The sequence below is a fragment of the Trichosurus vulpecula genome, chromosome 6 (assembly GCF_011100635.1).
Source record: "Trichosurus vulpecula isolate mTriVul1 chromosome 6, mTriVul1.pri, whole genome shotgun sequence".
Taxonomy (NCBI): domain Eukaryota; kingdom Metazoa; phylum Chordata; class Mammalia; order Diprotodontia; family Phalangeridae; genus Trichosurus; species Trichosurus vulpecula.
This window is the reverse complement of record NC_050578.1, coordinates 93,122,611-93,139,989: the sequence shown is the minus strand read 5'-3', so window position 1 is coordinate 93,139,989 and position 17,379 is coordinate 93,122,611. Positions and strand designations below refer to the sequence as shown.

The 17,379-nt window shown below is 39.5% G+C and overlaps 1 protein-coding gene across 1 annotated transcript in view; it reads left to right on the top strand.

The window, feature by feature from the left end:
* ETFDH (electron transfer flavoprotein dehydrogenase) overlaps positions 1–5,204 on the top strand; it is a 30,508-nt gene extending 25,304 nt beyond the window's left edge. Inside the window, exons 11-13 of the mRNA XM_036763172.1 lie at positions 691–873; positions 2,010–2,231; positions 2,705–5,204. Of these exons, the coding sequence (XP_036619067.1) occupies positions 691–873; positions 2,010–2,231; positions 2,705–2,868 (569 nt within the window). The 3' untranslated portion in view covers positions 2,869–5,204. The remainder of the gene's footprint in view (positions 1–690; positions 874–2,009; positions 2,232–2,704) is intronic.
* The last annotated feature ends 12,175 nt before the right edge of the window (positions 5,205–17,379 follow it).

Below are 17,379 nucleotides of genomic sequence, written 5' to 3'. Positions count from 1 at the left end.
TCAGACCCACACTCTTTCATATGTGCTTATTAAATATTAAATGCCTGTGTGCATGGTACATCTTACAGAGGACCAGAACTGGCATGTAACAGAAAATTGGAATCAGAATGTGAACTTGACAGATGGGAATGGAGCCCAAGGCAAGGAAAAGTATTTGAGAATGTAGTAGGGAGTAAGGCTGGGATGCAGAGCTCAGGAGAACAGGGTCTAGAGATGAGCTATAGAATGTCAGCAGCACGTTTGTATATCAGATTAGTTTCAGGAATGACTTAAGTCTTCGTTGTTAAACTAAAACAATAAGATGAAAGATATGGTTTTAAGCATCCCTATTCATAATAAATTTTGAAACTTTATTTTTTCATATTCATTTTATCAACATTTCAGAGATCTATATCTCCTTGGTGGGTATGTATAATTTTCCATGTTCACCCACAAAAAACTTCATTGATTTTAAGTGACAAGATGTGTTAATATTTTTCAAATATAAAATTCTGAAATTCTTTAAATATGCTACATTTACACATGAAAGATACTTTTCATGCTTTTTTTACTTGACTCTTGCTCTTAGTTGGTTAAAATTACTCCAGATCTTAGTAGTACTACTAAGTACTACCAAGTACCTGTACAGAGCTTTCTACTTTTCAGAGCACTTTCACATAAATTATCTGAGCTGAAACTTTTGAATAATAGGACTCCATGTGCCTGAGTATGAGGACAACTTGAAGAAATCATGGGTGTGGAAGGAACTTTATGCTGTTCGAAACGTCAGGCCTTCCTGCCATTCACCATTGGGTTTGTATGGAGGGATGATTTACACTGGATTGTTTTACTGGATATTGAGAGGAATGGAACCATGGACATTGAAACATAAAGGTAATCTGAGCATTACATTAATTTCCCCAAACTATATAAAATATAAATATGTGGCTATTATACTCAAATTCTGTGTCATCAAACAAAATTTATAGAAAGGATATGGTCATCTTTCTATAAGTAGGTGGACTATTAGGAGAATTTTTTATACTAGTGTTTATATAATTTTTTTTATAAAAACTAGTCTTTATATTCAGTGCATTAAGTCTTTAGAAGGAAAATATGCTATACTTACTAGTAGATTAAGAGGATTCAGGAAAATATTCATTTTTCTTTGTTATGGAAAAGATTTTCTTGACATTCTCCATTATCATAAAAAGATGCATCTATGCCTAGAGTTTGGCTAGGAGGAGGAAAATGAGTTGACAAGTATGAAGATGTGGCCAGATGTGCCACAAGATTTCATACTCACCATTCAAATCATTGTGAAATAGCTGGTGTTGAGGTAGACTGAGCTATAGGCCCCCAGCCCAAAACCTCAAAGAGTTACTTCCCCCCATCCAACCCCACCTTTCCAGTTTTCTGGAACCTTAAACTTCCCCAATGTATCTTTCAGTCCAGTGACACTGGCCTCCTTGCTATTCCTCAAACAAGATACTCCATCCGTCAGCTCCAGTCTTCTATGCCTGGAATGCTCTCCCTCCTCATCTCCACCTCCTGGCTTCCCTGGCTTTCTTCAAGCCCCAGCTGAAACCCCACCTTATACAGAAAACTTTTCCCAACCCCTCTTAATTCTGATGCCTTCCCTCTGTTGTTTATTTCTTTTTTATCATGAATATAGCTTATCTGTATGTAGTTGTTTGCATGTAGTCTCCCCTATTAGATTGTGAGCTCCTTGAGAGCAGAGACTGTCATTTGCCTCTTTTTGTATCCCTAGCATTTAGCACAGTGCCTGGCATGTAGTAAGTGCTTAATAAGTGCTTATAGACTGACTTTCTCAAAGGGAAGGCAATGAGAAGGGAAACAGTATTTTAAGGAAGAAATGTTTGTCAGATTTTGCTACATTCTGCATGTGACTTGTAGAAGGTTCACTAAAATTGTTGTGGCTGTTTTTATCAGTTCTTTGTGGCACTTTCTTTAAAAAAAATTAAATTAGTTTATATTTCTGTTAACCACTTAATTCAAAATCCTTCTAGGTGCTGACTCTGATCAACTAAAGCCAGCTAAGTTTTGTAGACCTATTGAGTACCCAAAACCTGATGGACAGATCAGTTTTGACCTCCTCTCCTCAGTGGCTCTTAGTGGTACTAATCATGAAGAGAACCAGCCACCACACTTAACACTGAGGGATGACAGTTTACCTGTCGATAGGAATTTGATGATATATGGTGGACCAGAACAACGATTCTGTCCTGCAGGTAAGTACTTTTATTCTTTCTTTCTTCTTTCTTCTCTCTTCTTTCTTCTTTCCCAGAAAAGTCTTAGTTTAATCGTTGGCTTAAGAATGGCCCAGATCTACCCATATGTGAAACTTGTTCCAGGTATCTCTCCATCATCATCTCCTTTAACTAGCTTGGGAAATGAAGAATTTCCCAACTGACATAGTTTATCTCCACAATTGTTTTAGAACGTACCTTCCCCCAATTAGTGAGGCCAGCCTAGCTGTTATACCTACTTACTTAACTAGCCACATCATAGCTATGTCCATAGTAATTTCTATTACAGAAGTATTTTGGATGAATGAACATTTGGAAAATGAAATTAAAGATTTCTGTAACTATTATTACTGAAAAAGAATGGGAGGTAGTTAAGTTAAAATTTTGAATTTTAAACATTCATAATCCCCTGGCCCAATAATAGCTGAATTAAGATAACATATTTTACTTTGCAGGAGTTTATGAATTTGTTCCTTTGGAAAAGAGTGTTGGATTTCGATTACAGATAAATGCTCAGAACTGTGTCCATTGCAAAACATGTGATATTAAAGATCCAAGTCAGAATATTAACTGGGTGGTACCAGAAGGTGGTGGAGGACCTGCTTACAATGGAATGTAATGTTAATCTCACTTGATTTCATTTATCGGTGGTTTGCTTGATGGGTAGTTCCCTAACATTTTATAGTAAACATAGATTCAAGTTATTTTTTTAAAAATACTTATGAAATTACCCTGCAGCCTGCTATTAATGAAAAGGTTGAGCTTCCCATGAAGTTAAAAGCATGACTCTATCGAACTAAAGTAATTTTTTTTTTTACAAATTAAAGAGAATCGAGAAAGAAGAGAGGAGAGAAATGGGACATTATGAGAGGAGGAAGGGGGGATTATGAGATGAAGAAAATCAGAAAGGGCTGTAGTAGGCATTCAGGTATGGACTAGGTGATGTGTACAGTTCCTTCCCACTTAGACCTGTTTAATTCTTCAGACAAGTGCCATAGGTCAATTGTACTATCATGTATGAAGTTGACTAGCTTTCAATGAGTCACACTTTTTCTATGGGTGAATAACTTGGGGGATTTGAAGCCTGAAAACCAACATATCATCATCATCATCATCATCATCATCATCATCATCATCATCATCATTATATTTCCCCTTGGATTTCAATGAATGAATCATTTTTAAGTTATCCAGTCTATACTAAATGAAGATTACATGAAATTTCTCTGCATTAAATTCTAGTTTGTCAAAGACACTATATGAACAGATTACATACAGACAGTGACAATTAGAAATCCAGATTGCTATATTAACTGCGAAAAGCTCAGTGAAGTATTATATTATGAAAATTAAAGCTGACTTTTTTTTTCCTTCACTTACTTTACACAGAAATGTAAATCTCTTTCCAGGTTATGGAATGGTTATGACATATAAAAAAAATTTTATGTGAACTGTGCAGAAAGCTGTTGTAAAAATTCAAGATTTCATACTATTTTGTAACAGTTTTGTTAAAAAATAATTCTTATCTACTTCTAGACTGTAAGATGTAGGGAACTCTAAGTTCAGTATTTGTTGCAGGCTTGTATTATGGAACAAATGCAATTTCCAAGGACACCCTTAAGGTCCTTAATAGACTTCATGCTGCCTTTGTACAATCAGTGCATACTATTTAAACAAAAACAATGTTCCTAAGTAAACATTTTTTGGTATAAGCTGCATTATCTTTATCCTTCTGTGCCTTAGTCTGTTTGGCCTTTTGCATTTCTGCCTCAGCGGCTATAAAATAAACATCAATCATTTATAACATCTGTTAAACATAGACTGTTTTCTGCCTGTGTAAAAGGAAGGGGTAAAAATGTAGTCGAGGTCAGTGAGTGTTTCATGTCTTTGTCTTTTCAATCATTAGCTAAACAAGTTTTAGGAACTGGAATAAGAAAAGACAGTTATATTGGTAATTTTGAAAAGAATTTTCTTAAATTGGAAATTGCTCAAGTTGCCTCTTTTAAAACCCACCTGTTAATCTTTAGGGGGAAATGCCTGATTTCTTACCAGGGCCGCCTTTTTGGTGATATTCTCCAGTTTTCCCTTTCTCTATTCTGTAATAACATACAAGTACACAAGCAACTCTAGGAGCAAGCGGAGTAGGGTAGCTGAAGGAATGCCAGCTGTGGTGTCAGGCTAGCTGGGTTCTCTACCTGGCTTTCCCATTTACCTCTTGGATTTACCTCTCTAAGCTTACTTTCCTAATCAGTAAAATGGGCATAATCATACTTCCCACAGCCTGGCTCACAAGATCGTAATGACAAAAATGCATTATGAATGTTAAAGCACTATAAAAATAAACCGTTAGAGGGCAGTATTGTGCCAGATACTAATCGGAAAGGCCCCATCCCAGTGTAGAAGCTGCACCTGTTGTGGTCACTCCTCAAGCTGCATTGCCATCTGTCCTTAGGGTACATGACCAGTGATGCCCTTTATCCACATTCCAAAAATCACCCACGTTTCATTATTCACGACATTCTCTGGCCACCCAGTTACTAAGTGCACATGTTAAAGAGCAGGATGACTGTGCTGTAACTGCTCTGAACCTCAGTGGCTTCTGTTATCAGGAGAACATAACACTGTCACTTTTCTTTTATTGACAGTCACTACCAGAAGTTTTCTCTGCTACTATTCTGATAAAACAGCCAATAAACATTGAAAATGATAAAGGTACACCTTACAGAAACCCCTCAAAACCTGTGTCTGTCTGTGTGTCTATCTGTGTGTCTGTCCGTGTCTTAATCTATCTATGCCAGAGGCAAAACTAGAAAAAAAAGGCTTGTGTTTAATCTCAAGTCAGATAATAGAAAAAGAAAAGAGTCGTTAAAAATATAGCTCTATTGGAAATAATGATGAAACCTAAGATTAAAGTAACAACTTGTTCTGATTTTAATAAAATTATAATTATTTTAATATGGTGATAAATTTGGTCCATTCTGTACTTACCTATTTATTTTCAAATTGATTAGTTTTAAGCACATGACTTTTAAGAACTGAGAATTTGGGATGATTTTAGAGTGACAGAGCTTTAAGAATAACAGGTCTTCATGTAAAATATTACACTGCATTTTTAAAGTACTCTCACATACCCAACTTCATCCCATTCCCACTACAAACCTGTGTGATAGGCAGAATATTAATTGTTATTGCTGTCATTTTGCAAGCATGAAAAATGAGTGGCTAAGCTACTTAAATCATGGGGCTTTATTTAGGACTTTTTATCTTAGGGAGATCTAAACAGTTTTCAAATATCCAGGTAGAAAACCCTGGGTATCCAGTGAAAAGACACAAATTTGAATCCCATCTCTATTTCTTTATGGCTCTGTGATCTTGAGCAAGTAGATTTAACTTCTCTGACACTGTTTCCTCATTTTTAAAATGATCTAGATGATCTCTAAGGTCTAAATCTAATACTGTCAACAGTTATAACTTCCTTCCCTATTTTCCTATCCCTAGGTGACCCCACCCCTATTTTGTTTTTCAAATTCTGGGCCTTCTCTTAGAACCAGACTCTGGAACCCAGACAGGAATAGCTGCTATAGAGAGTGAAGCTTATGTGCCAAAAATTCCCTTTTCCCATCTTCTCATGAAATCAAGCCCTAGTTCTCAGAATTTAGCTATATTAATCTTTCACCAATCTAGGCAGATAACATTCACCCAACCCAGGAGAGCTTGTGTCCATCTGTCAGGTGACTGAAGAGAGTTCCTTATTTGCCACTGGAATAGCTTCAAAGAAGCATTCTTTATATAGTTACAAGTTCAGGAAATGGACTCATGGAATCTGAAACAGGTGAGATCAAGTTGAGTGAATTCAAAGATAATGTTACCTGTCTTCATGTCGTAATTTGTAAAGTAATGAGTAATACATGCATACACACACACACACACACACACAAAATTTTTGATTTCGTCCTTACCACAACCATGTGCAGGTAAAATAAATAAGTATTTTCAGATACTTCAAAATTATTAGATTTTCATAGATAAGAAAAATCAAGGCTCAGAGGTTAGGTGAGTTTCCTAAAGTCAAGTCTAATAAAAAGCAGCTGGCATTCAAATCCAGGTCTCCTTCGACTATATTATCCTGGCCCATTTACTCAGTCCCATTGCTCTGCAGTCACATGTTTTATGCATTACCTTGGAATACTGTCTTCTAGAACCGTAGCCCCCAAACTATGAGCAGACGCAGAAATCTGGTTATTGTTAGGGATCTGCTAAACCATATACGAGTGGCTGGGTGGTACAGTGGATAGTGTAAAACCTGCAGTCAGGAACACCTGAGTTCAAATCTGGCCTCAGACTTACTAGCTGTATGACTGGACAAGTCACTTAACCCTGTTTGCCTCAGTTTCCTCATCTGTAAAATGAGCTGGAGAAGGAAATGGCAAACCACTCCAGTATCTTTGCCAAGAAAACCCCAAATGGGGTCACAGAAAGTTGGACATGACTGAAAAATGTCTAAACAGCAAACTGTATGTATTCTAAGCATTATCATTTTGTCAATCACCAGTGATTATTTACTCTGTCCCGAACATGATACTAGCTGCTAAAGGTACAAAAAACCAAAAATGTGCCCTCAAGGAGCTTACATTCTTCTATTGTGAATTTTCTCAATCAGAGAATACTAATAATACAAATACCATCATACAGGGTTCCATGAAATGATTTGACACTAGAAAATGGCCCAACCCCCCCCAAAGAAGAGGTAAAGTGAGAAGACCCCTCCTCCTGCTATTTTGCTGAAGTAGGGGGTCCAAGGGTAGAACATTACATATTTTCAGTTTTCCAATGTGTTCATTGTGTTTGCTGATTTTTTTTCTATTCTTCCTTGAAAAACTTTAAATATTGTTTATTACATGAGATGGTTCTCTGGAAGGGGAAAGAGAGGCCACAGAGGGGAATTTAGGCGATGTAAAAGCAAAAGCAATAAAAATTATTTTTTAAAAGGTTCTACTGAAGAAAGTTGGGAATGACTGCTACAGCATGGATATTGAGATACATGGATGCATAGCACAATAAAGGCATGTTAGCACCTATCTTACAAAGACAGTATGCCTTCTCTGTCTGTGGAGCATGGCTTCTCAAAGTCAAAATCACTTACCATTTGTTTTCAATACTGCTTTCCCATGAATTTACACCGGAAGACATTGTCTGGGGTGTTCTCACACCTTCACTGAATTAAGTTTTATGATTTCAGGTAACTAGGTGAGAGATCATTACTGGGGTAGCATTGTACATCAATACTGTAAACCTTGTTTGGGGAGTGTACAGAGCAAAAAGCATCTACCTCCTAGGTATGCTTTCAGGAATTTTCTTTTCTTTGGCTAACCGCCAGAGAATATGGGAATATGGGGAAATCACCAGTGTACAAATACCTTTGCAAATGCTCGGTTCACAATATTAAAGAAAGTAAGTTTTATTGTAAACCCTAAGCAAACAACTCAGAATTCTTGGAAAATAAACACTCTTAAGTGGTCAAGCATCTCCAAAGAACTATATAAACTCTAAGTCCCTTAGTCCAAAACAGATAGCTTCTGAAGTTGGAAGAGGATCTTAGATATGTTCTAGTCCAAAGGCTCTAAACCTTTTCCTTTGTTCACAGACTCTTTGAGCAGTCTAGTGAAACCTATTGACCGCTAATGTTTTTACACCCATAAAATAAAACACCTAAGGTTACAAAGGAGACCCATTAAATTAAAATACAATATTTTTTCAAGTTCAGAGATCCCATGATATGAACCTCTTTCATTCTAGACCCTCCTTGCCTGCCCCCATTTTGCACATGAAGGAACTGAAGCCCAAAGAGACAAATGACTTGCCCAAGGGCTTACAGGTAACAAGAACTAGAGATCTGACAAGTCAGGCAGTTAAAATCTGGCATTAGGTGTTTATTAGTTATGAGACCCTGGGCTTAACCCTGTTGGCCTCAGTTTCCTCATCTGTAAAGTGAACTGGAGAAGGAAATGGCAAACTACTCCAATATCTTTTCCAAGAAAACCCCAAATGGGGTCACAGAGTAAGACAACTGAAATGACTGGACACTGCTAAATGCCTAGATACAAAAACAAGTGGAAACGGTGCCCGTCTTCTAGGAGGTTACATTCTAATGCACTCCTCTGGACGTTTCTATCGTACCCCAGGAAACTTCATCCCGCAAGATCACTCCAACCCTAGAACTCACACGTCTTCTGTACCTTCTACCTCTGGGGCCCTCTCTTCTTGGATTGAAGAGTGTGGAGAGCTCTCTTTCCAGAACCTCCTCCTCCTTTTAAATTCCTTTTTAAGTTGTCTTCTCCCTTTAGTCTGTAAACTCCTTGAGAGCAGGGACTGCCTTTTGCCTTTCTTTGTATTCCCAGTGCTTAACACTGTACAGTACCTGGCACACAGTAGGTGCTTAATAAATGTTTATTGAGTGGGGAAGCGGTGAGGAACAACATGAACATATATGTATTTATATAACATGTACAAAGTAGAGTAGTTCATGAAGGCCCTCTGCCTTCTGATTTGTCATCAGACCCTTGACACTGTTGTCCCACCATGCAAAATCCTCTCTAGATATAATCCCTACTGAATGCTAACCTCGGTTGGTTTGGGTTGTCCAGTAGCCTTCTGCTAGTGTGATTTCAATGTTGTTCTGCAGTTCCTCACTGCTTCCAGCAGGTGTCGCTAAGAAGTCTCCTATTCACACCCACTCCGGCAAAGGACATCTCATGCCTATTTCTTGCTTGTCCATACAGCTGTCTCTTAGTCACTTAGGGCTAAAAACATTTCCCTGTCGAGGAAAAACGTTTTCTCCATCATTAACCATGCCTTTGCCAGCTGGAAAAGCTTCACGTATTCTATTCTGAATATATGGCAGCCAGGTGGCAAAGTAGATAAAAAGCAAGACCTGGAATCAAGACGAGTTGAAATACACTCAAACACTAGCTGTGTGATCCTAAGCAAATCACTTAATCTCTGCTTGCCTTATTTTCCTCATCTGTAAAATGAGGATAATGTTAGCATCTACCTTCCAGGGTGGTTATGAGGATAAAATGAGGTAACATTTGCAAAGTGCCTTGCAAACCTTTTAAGTGCTATGTAAGTGCTAGCTATTATATTGATTTATTTACAAGGGAGAGTCCTAATATGGGAAGACTGATTGAAAGAATCAGTGGGAAGTGGATGTGACTTTTTTTTTCTATTTTCAATAAAACTTTTTTTTTAAGAATAGTTGACTGGCAGGTGACAGTGGTCCCTTCAGAGGTCAAATAACAGATAAGGGAAGCTTCCATTTAAGGGTTACAAATGTTATCCTTTTCTACTCAAGCACAAAGGAGAGCTGGCTTCCACTGAAAGGAATACCTCCCACATCAGCTCTTTAAAGCACTCCAGTGGGACTATTCAGCTCACCAAGGGTTGTTACCAATTTCTGTTGGTTACCAGCCCCCTCCCGAGATGGGAAGGACTTTGCTTTTCTCAACTATCAGGTATGCATTTCCTTTGCTAGACATCAGTCATCCTTTGCTTTCCAGAAAAGAGAAGAGAGGAAGAAATATTTCACCTTTCAATGTTTCAGTTCTGATCTCATAGCACTGTGAAATTCTCGTATCTCTTCTATTCTAATTAGTATAATTTATGTGTCCCTATCTTTTCTCCCCTGGCCAAGTCATGAGCTGCCTCACTTGCATTAAATGAATAAATGGCGAGCTGGGATGTCAAATCTACTGGATTGTAAACTCTGTAAGGAGGTACCAAATTGTATGGCTAGTAAAGGGCACTCAATAAATGCTTAGAAACACAGTTTAGTACAGTGGAAAAGAGGACTGGAATTCAAATCCCACCTCTGTGACATCAGGCAATTCATCTAACCTCCCTGGGTCTCAGTTTCCTCATCTATAAAATGGAAGGACTGGACAAAATGACCTTTAAACTACCTTCCAGCTCTAAATCTATGAATGTATGAGACTATTGCTGAATGGATGACAATACAAGGTTGGACGGCAGGGAGACAACATGAGACAATAGAAAGCAGTCAGTCAACAAGCATTTTTCAAGTGCTTTCTATATATCAGGTATTGTGCTAAACTCTGGGAACACAAATACAAGCCAGAGGAAAAATGGTCCCTGCCTTCAAGGAGCTTATATTCTGTGGAGGGAAGATAACACATTAAAGGAAGGCCAAAGAGGAGGCATCTGCCCAGCGACATGAAGTCAGAGAGCCCAGAGAAGAATGAAAGCGTAAGCATGTTAGCTTGGGTACTTTAAGTTCCAACCAATCAGAGGAAGAGGATCCAGGGGCACGGTCAGCTTCTAGAGGGAAATCAGAGGAGAAGAATAAAAGTTCCACGTGAAAAGGCTACTATAGCATTGGAGAGAAAAAAGTCTGGAAAGCCAGGAGCAGAACCAGAATGGAGTGGAAGGAAAATACTGGGAGTCAAGAGAACTAGGTTGTTACCTTCCTGACCCTGAGCATTTCTCTGGGCTTCGGTTCCCTCATCTATAAAATGAGGTGGTTGTACTACTTAAAATTTCCTTCCCCAGAGGAAGCTTGTGGCACAGTGGATAGTGTTCTGGGCCTGGAGTCAGGAAGACTTGTGTTTGAGTCTAGCCTCAGACAATAGCTGTATGACTTTGGGCAAGACATTTAACTTTTGTTTGCCTCAGTTTCCTCAACTGTAAAATGAGGAAAATAGTGCCTACCTCAAAGGGTTGTTATAAGCATCAAATGAGGTAATATTTGTAAAAACACCCATAACACTTAGCATAGTGCTTTGCATGTAGTCAGTACTTTATAAATGCTTATTTCCTTCACTTTACTCCTCCCAGCTCTAAATTTATCATCCTGTGATCTTTCAGATCTGAAATGTCTGGAAGATCCTATGTCTTACCACCAAAACTAAGGAAATCCTTCCTTTTCTCCAAAACATCGATGCCTTTGCCTGTAGTGATCCCTCTTCCCTGGATCACCTACTGAAATCCTGCCTTCAAGATCTAGCTCAAAATCTATCTCATCCAAGAACCCCTCTATAAGCCAACTAGTTGAAAAAGAGTTTTTCCTCCATTGGTACAGCATGTTGCTTTCTATTTTGTGCAGGTATATGAAAACAATCTGTGATTTTTGTCAAAATGGGAAACTCCTGGTATGAAAACTCCCTCCCCTAATATTAGTCTCTCTGTACTTTAGTAGATAAATCCTACAGAGTCACCTGAAGCACACAGAGATTAAGTAGCTCCTTCAAGGTCACATAGGCAGTACAAGTCAGGGGTGGGTTTTGAACATGGGCCTTCCTGATTCCAAGACCCACCCCTCTATCCACTGTACCTTGGACATATTGCTTCTTTTCTTTTGGCTTCAGTCTCTTCATCTCTAAACCAAGAGGATTACATGAAGCACTCTCTAAGGTTCATTTCAATTCTAAATCTTCTGATACAATGCCAGAATGATATCTTAATATATTTCATATTAAAGTTTTATTTGGAATGGGTCATATTTTACTTCCTGCAAAAATGGCAGTCTAAACAAGAAGCAGACCAGCGAGCTCTCATGTATCTTCTCGAGCAAAATCCTAAGGTTTGCAGCAGACTGAAGAATTCAATAAGAAACTACAATGACTTCTTTTACCACAAAATTACATAAGAGGTCAGCTAGAAGCCCATGGGCAATAGGAAAGGGGGACCCCTCCAGCAAAGTAAGAGCCAGTACTAAAAAGAACACCCAAAGGAAAAGTCCTAGGAATATCATAGCCAAAATCCAGAGTTCCCACATGAAAGAAAAATTGCTACAAGTATCCAGAAAGAAGCAGTCCAAGTAACAAGGAACTAAAGTCAAGAACACACAAGACCTGGCAACTTCTACTGAAAACCAGAGGATATCTTGGAATATAATATTCCAAAAGGAAAAGCTGAGTATAATCCCACAAAGAAAAAGAATTATATTTAATGGAATAGAGAACTTTAAAGCATTTCTGATAAAAGGAACAGAGCTGAATAGAAACTTCAAAATATAAACACAAACATACAGAAAAACCTAGAAAGGTGGATTTATTTCAGCAACTAGAAGGAGGAGCATAATGATATAATACAAACATCCTATTAGGAGAAGAATAAACAACTTTCTCTTCAGAAGTTTAGTGTTTTCAGAGGGTAATGAGATAGTTGAAGAAAACTACAAGTCCTAGGAGATTTTAAAAGGAAAAGAAAGGGGAAGATAAAAAGATAAATATGATAATGGAGAGAAGAATAAAATTTGCTATTTCTCATTATTGGGTTGTGTAAGAAAAATCTACAAACATGGAGAAAGGGGTAAGGGGAGTGGCTATCAGATAATCTTCACTGTTACCTGAAATCAAGGAAAGTTGAACACACACACACACACACACACACACACACACACAAGAATCTGGTATAGAACCATGTCAAACTCAACAGGAAAACAAGCAGGGGTGGAGGAGGTAGAATAACATCAGGATGGTATTGCAAGAAAAACAAATGTACTGATCTCTGAAGGGGAGGGCTAGAAGGGGAGGGAAAGAAAAGGAGAAAACTCAAATCTAATATGGGGAGGGTATGCCTTAGACAAATTGTGGTATATGAATATAAGGTAATATTATTGCACTGAATGATGAAAGAAAGTTTCAGAGAATCCTGGATAGTATGAAATAATTCAGAATGAAGTGAGCAGAACCAAGAGAACAATTTATACAAGGACAACAGCATTATAAAGAAAAACTATGTTGAAATACTTAAGAACTCTGATCACTCCAATGACCAGCCATGTTTCCAAAGTGCCTATGATGAAGCATGTTACCCACCTCCTGACAGAGAAGTGATGAACACAAGGTACAGGGATACCCCTTTGGACGTGTCCACTACATGGATTCATTTTACTGTACAATGCTTACTTGTTACGAGGGGTTTTTTTTTCCTCTTTTGGTTTTTAATGCGAGTGGGAAGATCTCAGGAGAGGAGAATTAGCAATAGTGATGCCCCCCCACAAAAAGAATCACTGTAACATTTTTTTAATACACAGAAGGAAGTTCAGAAGGAAGCACAAACAGGAGAGTTTTGAAATTCATGTGAGGAATTTATTATATGCTTTCAAAAAAACAAGCACTATGAAATGGATGTTTATGGTTTCATATAGAATCCTCTTTTTATATTCTCTGGTATTTATGGAAATGTTTTTATTGTTGTTTAAGCTCAGAATTTTAAAAAAAGAAATATGGTATATTTTCATGCTACACTATAAACTCTAGGGCAATGAACTGCTCTTATGTATCTTTGTATTCCCCCATGACTAGTTCTGTGCCTTGCACATAGCAGGCACGTGGTATTTGTTTTGGATTTAATTGAATCGAAGGCAGCATTATAACAGTACTTTACTGGGTAGTTGGCCAATGAATGACAGAGCACCCAAGGGCTAGTCCTCCAATGTAGCTATATAAAATGTGAATTGTTTTATTGCTTCCTGAATCTCAGAAATTCCAAAACTGCCTCTGGAATATAGAGCCATGACAACAAGAAGTCCTTATTTTCTCTCATCAGGACTTTGGAAATAACAGCTTACTTTTCTATGGCATGTTAAGGTTTGCAAAGTGATTTCCTCCCAACAGCCCTCTAGAGAAATCTTTTTTTTTCCCCATTTTGAAGTTGAGGAAACTTGAGGCACGAAGAAGGGTAAGTGAAGTAACTTGTCCAGGTCTCCTGGCTCAGTCTGGCATTCAGTGTCCACTACACTATATTGCCTCTCAAGAAACAATTTTTGTTGTTGGGTTGTGTCTGACTCCTGCTGACCCCATTTGGGGCTTTTCTTAGCAGAGACACCAGAATTTTTTGCCATTTCCTTCTCCAGCTCATTTTACAGATGAGGAACTAAGGCAAACAGGGTTAAGAGACTTGCCTGGGGTCACCCAGTCAGTAAGTGTCTGAGGCCATATGTGAACTCAGGAAGATAAGTCTTCCTGACTCCAGGTCTGGCAGTCTATCCACTGCACCATCTAGCAGTCCATCAGAAAAAAACAAATATTTATTAAGTGCCTACTATGGAGATCAAAGTCCTAAGCACCAATGTATACCAAGTTTAAACAAGACACAGTTGCTGTTTCTCTCAAAGTTTATATAATCTAGGCAGTATTGTGTAGTATGTAGAGTGCTAGACTTGGAGTTGAATACTGCCTCCTTTCTCCGACCCTTCCAAGTTATGTGACCCTGAATGAGTTACTTAACCTCTCCTATCCTCACTCTTTTCATCTGTAAATTGGGGATAGTAATAGTCTTGCAGAGTTATCATGAAGATTAATTGAAATTGTGTATATGGAGCAATTTACAAAAAAAAAGCTCCATAGGAATATGAGATTATGATAGCCTAGAAAACAATAAGTCACTGACATAATTAAAAGTATTATATAAGTTCATGTGAGAGTTACAAATCAAAGCCTATGTGAGGGAGAAGCGGGGGACATTTGAGTTAGAAAAGGTGGATAGGATGTTGAGATGGGGAGGGAATCTTCTCCAGGCAAAGACACAAAAGGGAGACATCACGGGGTATGTTCCTTGCCTTAAAAGCAGGCCAGTTTTGTCAGAAAGTTAAAAGTTTTGAAAGAGAATAAATAATATAAGAATCATGGGTATGGAGAGGTGCTAGACTCTGTTAGGTCTTAAATGCCAGGCAAAGGAGAAGAGTATTTCTTCAACTACCCATTGCAGAAAAAAGTGATATATAGGAAGAAGGCACGAAGAAAAGGATGAGGAAAATGGGAAGGGAGGAGAAGGATGACAGCAGGAGCACGTGAGGGGCGCTTATTAAATTTCAACTCAATAGACATTGGAAGGGCATTTGGTATTGATGGGGCCAGAGCCAACAAATAAGATGCTGTATATAAAGGGCTTTACAAACTTCAAAGCGCTGTATCACTGCCAGTTATTACACCACCGAAGCTGCTGCAGCATCTTTGCCAGTACTTGCCTTAATTTCGCTAAGTCGAGGTCTCAGCAGTTTCTCAGTGGCTGGGTTTTTGCACCTATCACAACTCAACTTACTCTCCCACGTCTCCGCCTCCAGCCGCGGGCCCCAGGGCCAATGGCTGCATCCGGACACCACTTGGCAGTGGGCAGAGGATACTCCGATTCCTAGGAACGTTCTGACCCCGCTGCACCTGGAGCCCTGCGCCTTCTTCCCATCGCGATGTCCCGGTAGAAGGAGGCGCGGAGATTGTAGACGCCAGTGGCCTTGGCGTGGGGTAATTGGGGAACATCACGCTTGCACTGCCTGTTAAGAAGCAAGCTGGTGGGGAACCGGGGACCCGGGGCCTCTCTGATCCAACGGTTCCACCTTCACTTCGGCAACAACAGGAGGATGATGGATGTGCGAAACTGTTTGTGCTGCCAGCCGGCTGAACTCCAGTAAACCCTGAGCACCGCCCACGGCCGTGCGTGAACAACGCCAGTTGTCCCTGGGTGCGCCCTCGATCCCTGAGGGAAGCTAACCAGAAGACAGTCACTGAACCTTCTGCGAGCGGCCCTCGCTCCCTCTCTATTTCTATTCCTCTTTGTCCCCATCTCTGTCTCTCTCTTTCTGTCTCTGTGTCTGTCCCTGTCCCTGTCTCTGTCTCTCTCTCTGTCTCTCTGTCTGTCTGTCTGTCTCTCTCTCTCTCTCTCTCTCTCTGTCTCCTGTCTCTCTGTCTCTCTCTGTCTGTCTCTCTCTCTCTCTCTCTCTCTCTCTCTCTCTCTCTGTCTCTCTCTGTCTCTCTCTCTGTCTCTCTCTCTCTCTCTCTCTCTCTCTCTCTGTCTCTGTCTCTGTCTCTGTCTCTGTCTCTCTCTTGTTTGGACTAAATGACATGATGGTTTAAATGATAGGGTTGGACTAGGTGATCTTTCAGGTCCCTCTTTCCAGATGAGAAGTTGGACTTCTAATCTCCCTTCTTTCCAGCTGAAAAATGAGGATTGTGATTAGACAACCTTCAAGCTCCTTTCCAGCTCTAAGTCTATGATCCAATGATCCTGTGCATTCATCCCACCCCCACACCCCCACGGCCTGGCATTCAGTGGATACACCCCCAAAACCCTGTGTTATCTCGCACAGGCTCCTTTCTCTGTTGAGTGTTCTTCACCAGGAAGGTGGTAGAGTCATTTCAGGTCAAATCAACAAATGCTTCCTAAGTGCCAGGTACTGTCCTAAGGGTGTGGAATAGAAAGCAAAGCCAAAGACAGTCCCTGTTCTCAAGGAGCTCACAGTGGAAGCAATGGGAGAGACAACATACAAACAACATTGTACAACAACAAAAAAAAAAAGATGGGCAGGACAAATTGGAGAGAATCCACAGAGGGAAGGCACTAGCATAAGAGGGATGGGGAAAGGCCTCTTATAAAAGTTGGATTTTAAGCTGGGACTTGAAGAAAGCCCCCCAAACCAGAAGATAGATATGAGGAGAAAGAGAATTCCAGGCATGGGATACAGTAGTAATGATGATAATATGTTTGTTTAGCACTTTGTCTAACATTTGAAAGTTTGCAAAGAGTAATGCAAATATTCTATCCCTAACAACAGCCTTGAGAGGTAGGTGCTGTTATTCCCTTTTTATAGATAAGGAAATTAAGACAGACAGAGGTTAAGTGACTTTTCCAGGGTCACACTGCTAGTAAGTGTCCAAAACTCGATCTGAACCTGGCTATTCTGGACTCCAAATCCTGTACTCCATCCACTGCACCAACTAGCTGCCTCTAACTGACTGGATAGTCAGTGAAAATGCACTCAAAGCCAGGAGATGAAGTATAGTGTAAGAGAAACATGAGTGAGGCCAGTGTCACTGGAACATAGTGTACCTGGAGAGGAGGGAGGTATATAGAATAATGGAAAGGTAGGAAGGGGCCAGATTATGAAGAGCTTCAATCATAAGATCACTGAGTCAGAGGATATAGTTATCTGACATTGACAAAGCTACTTTACCTCCTTCCCTTAATCGAAGAGGTGGGAAACTATGGGTGTAGAATACTGCCCATAGCCCATGCTGATTGATGGGATTGTGGATCGAGAGTTAAAAGAGACTTCAAAGATCGTCCAGTTGAATCGCCTCATCTGACAGATGCGGAAGCCGAGGCCTTAGGAGGC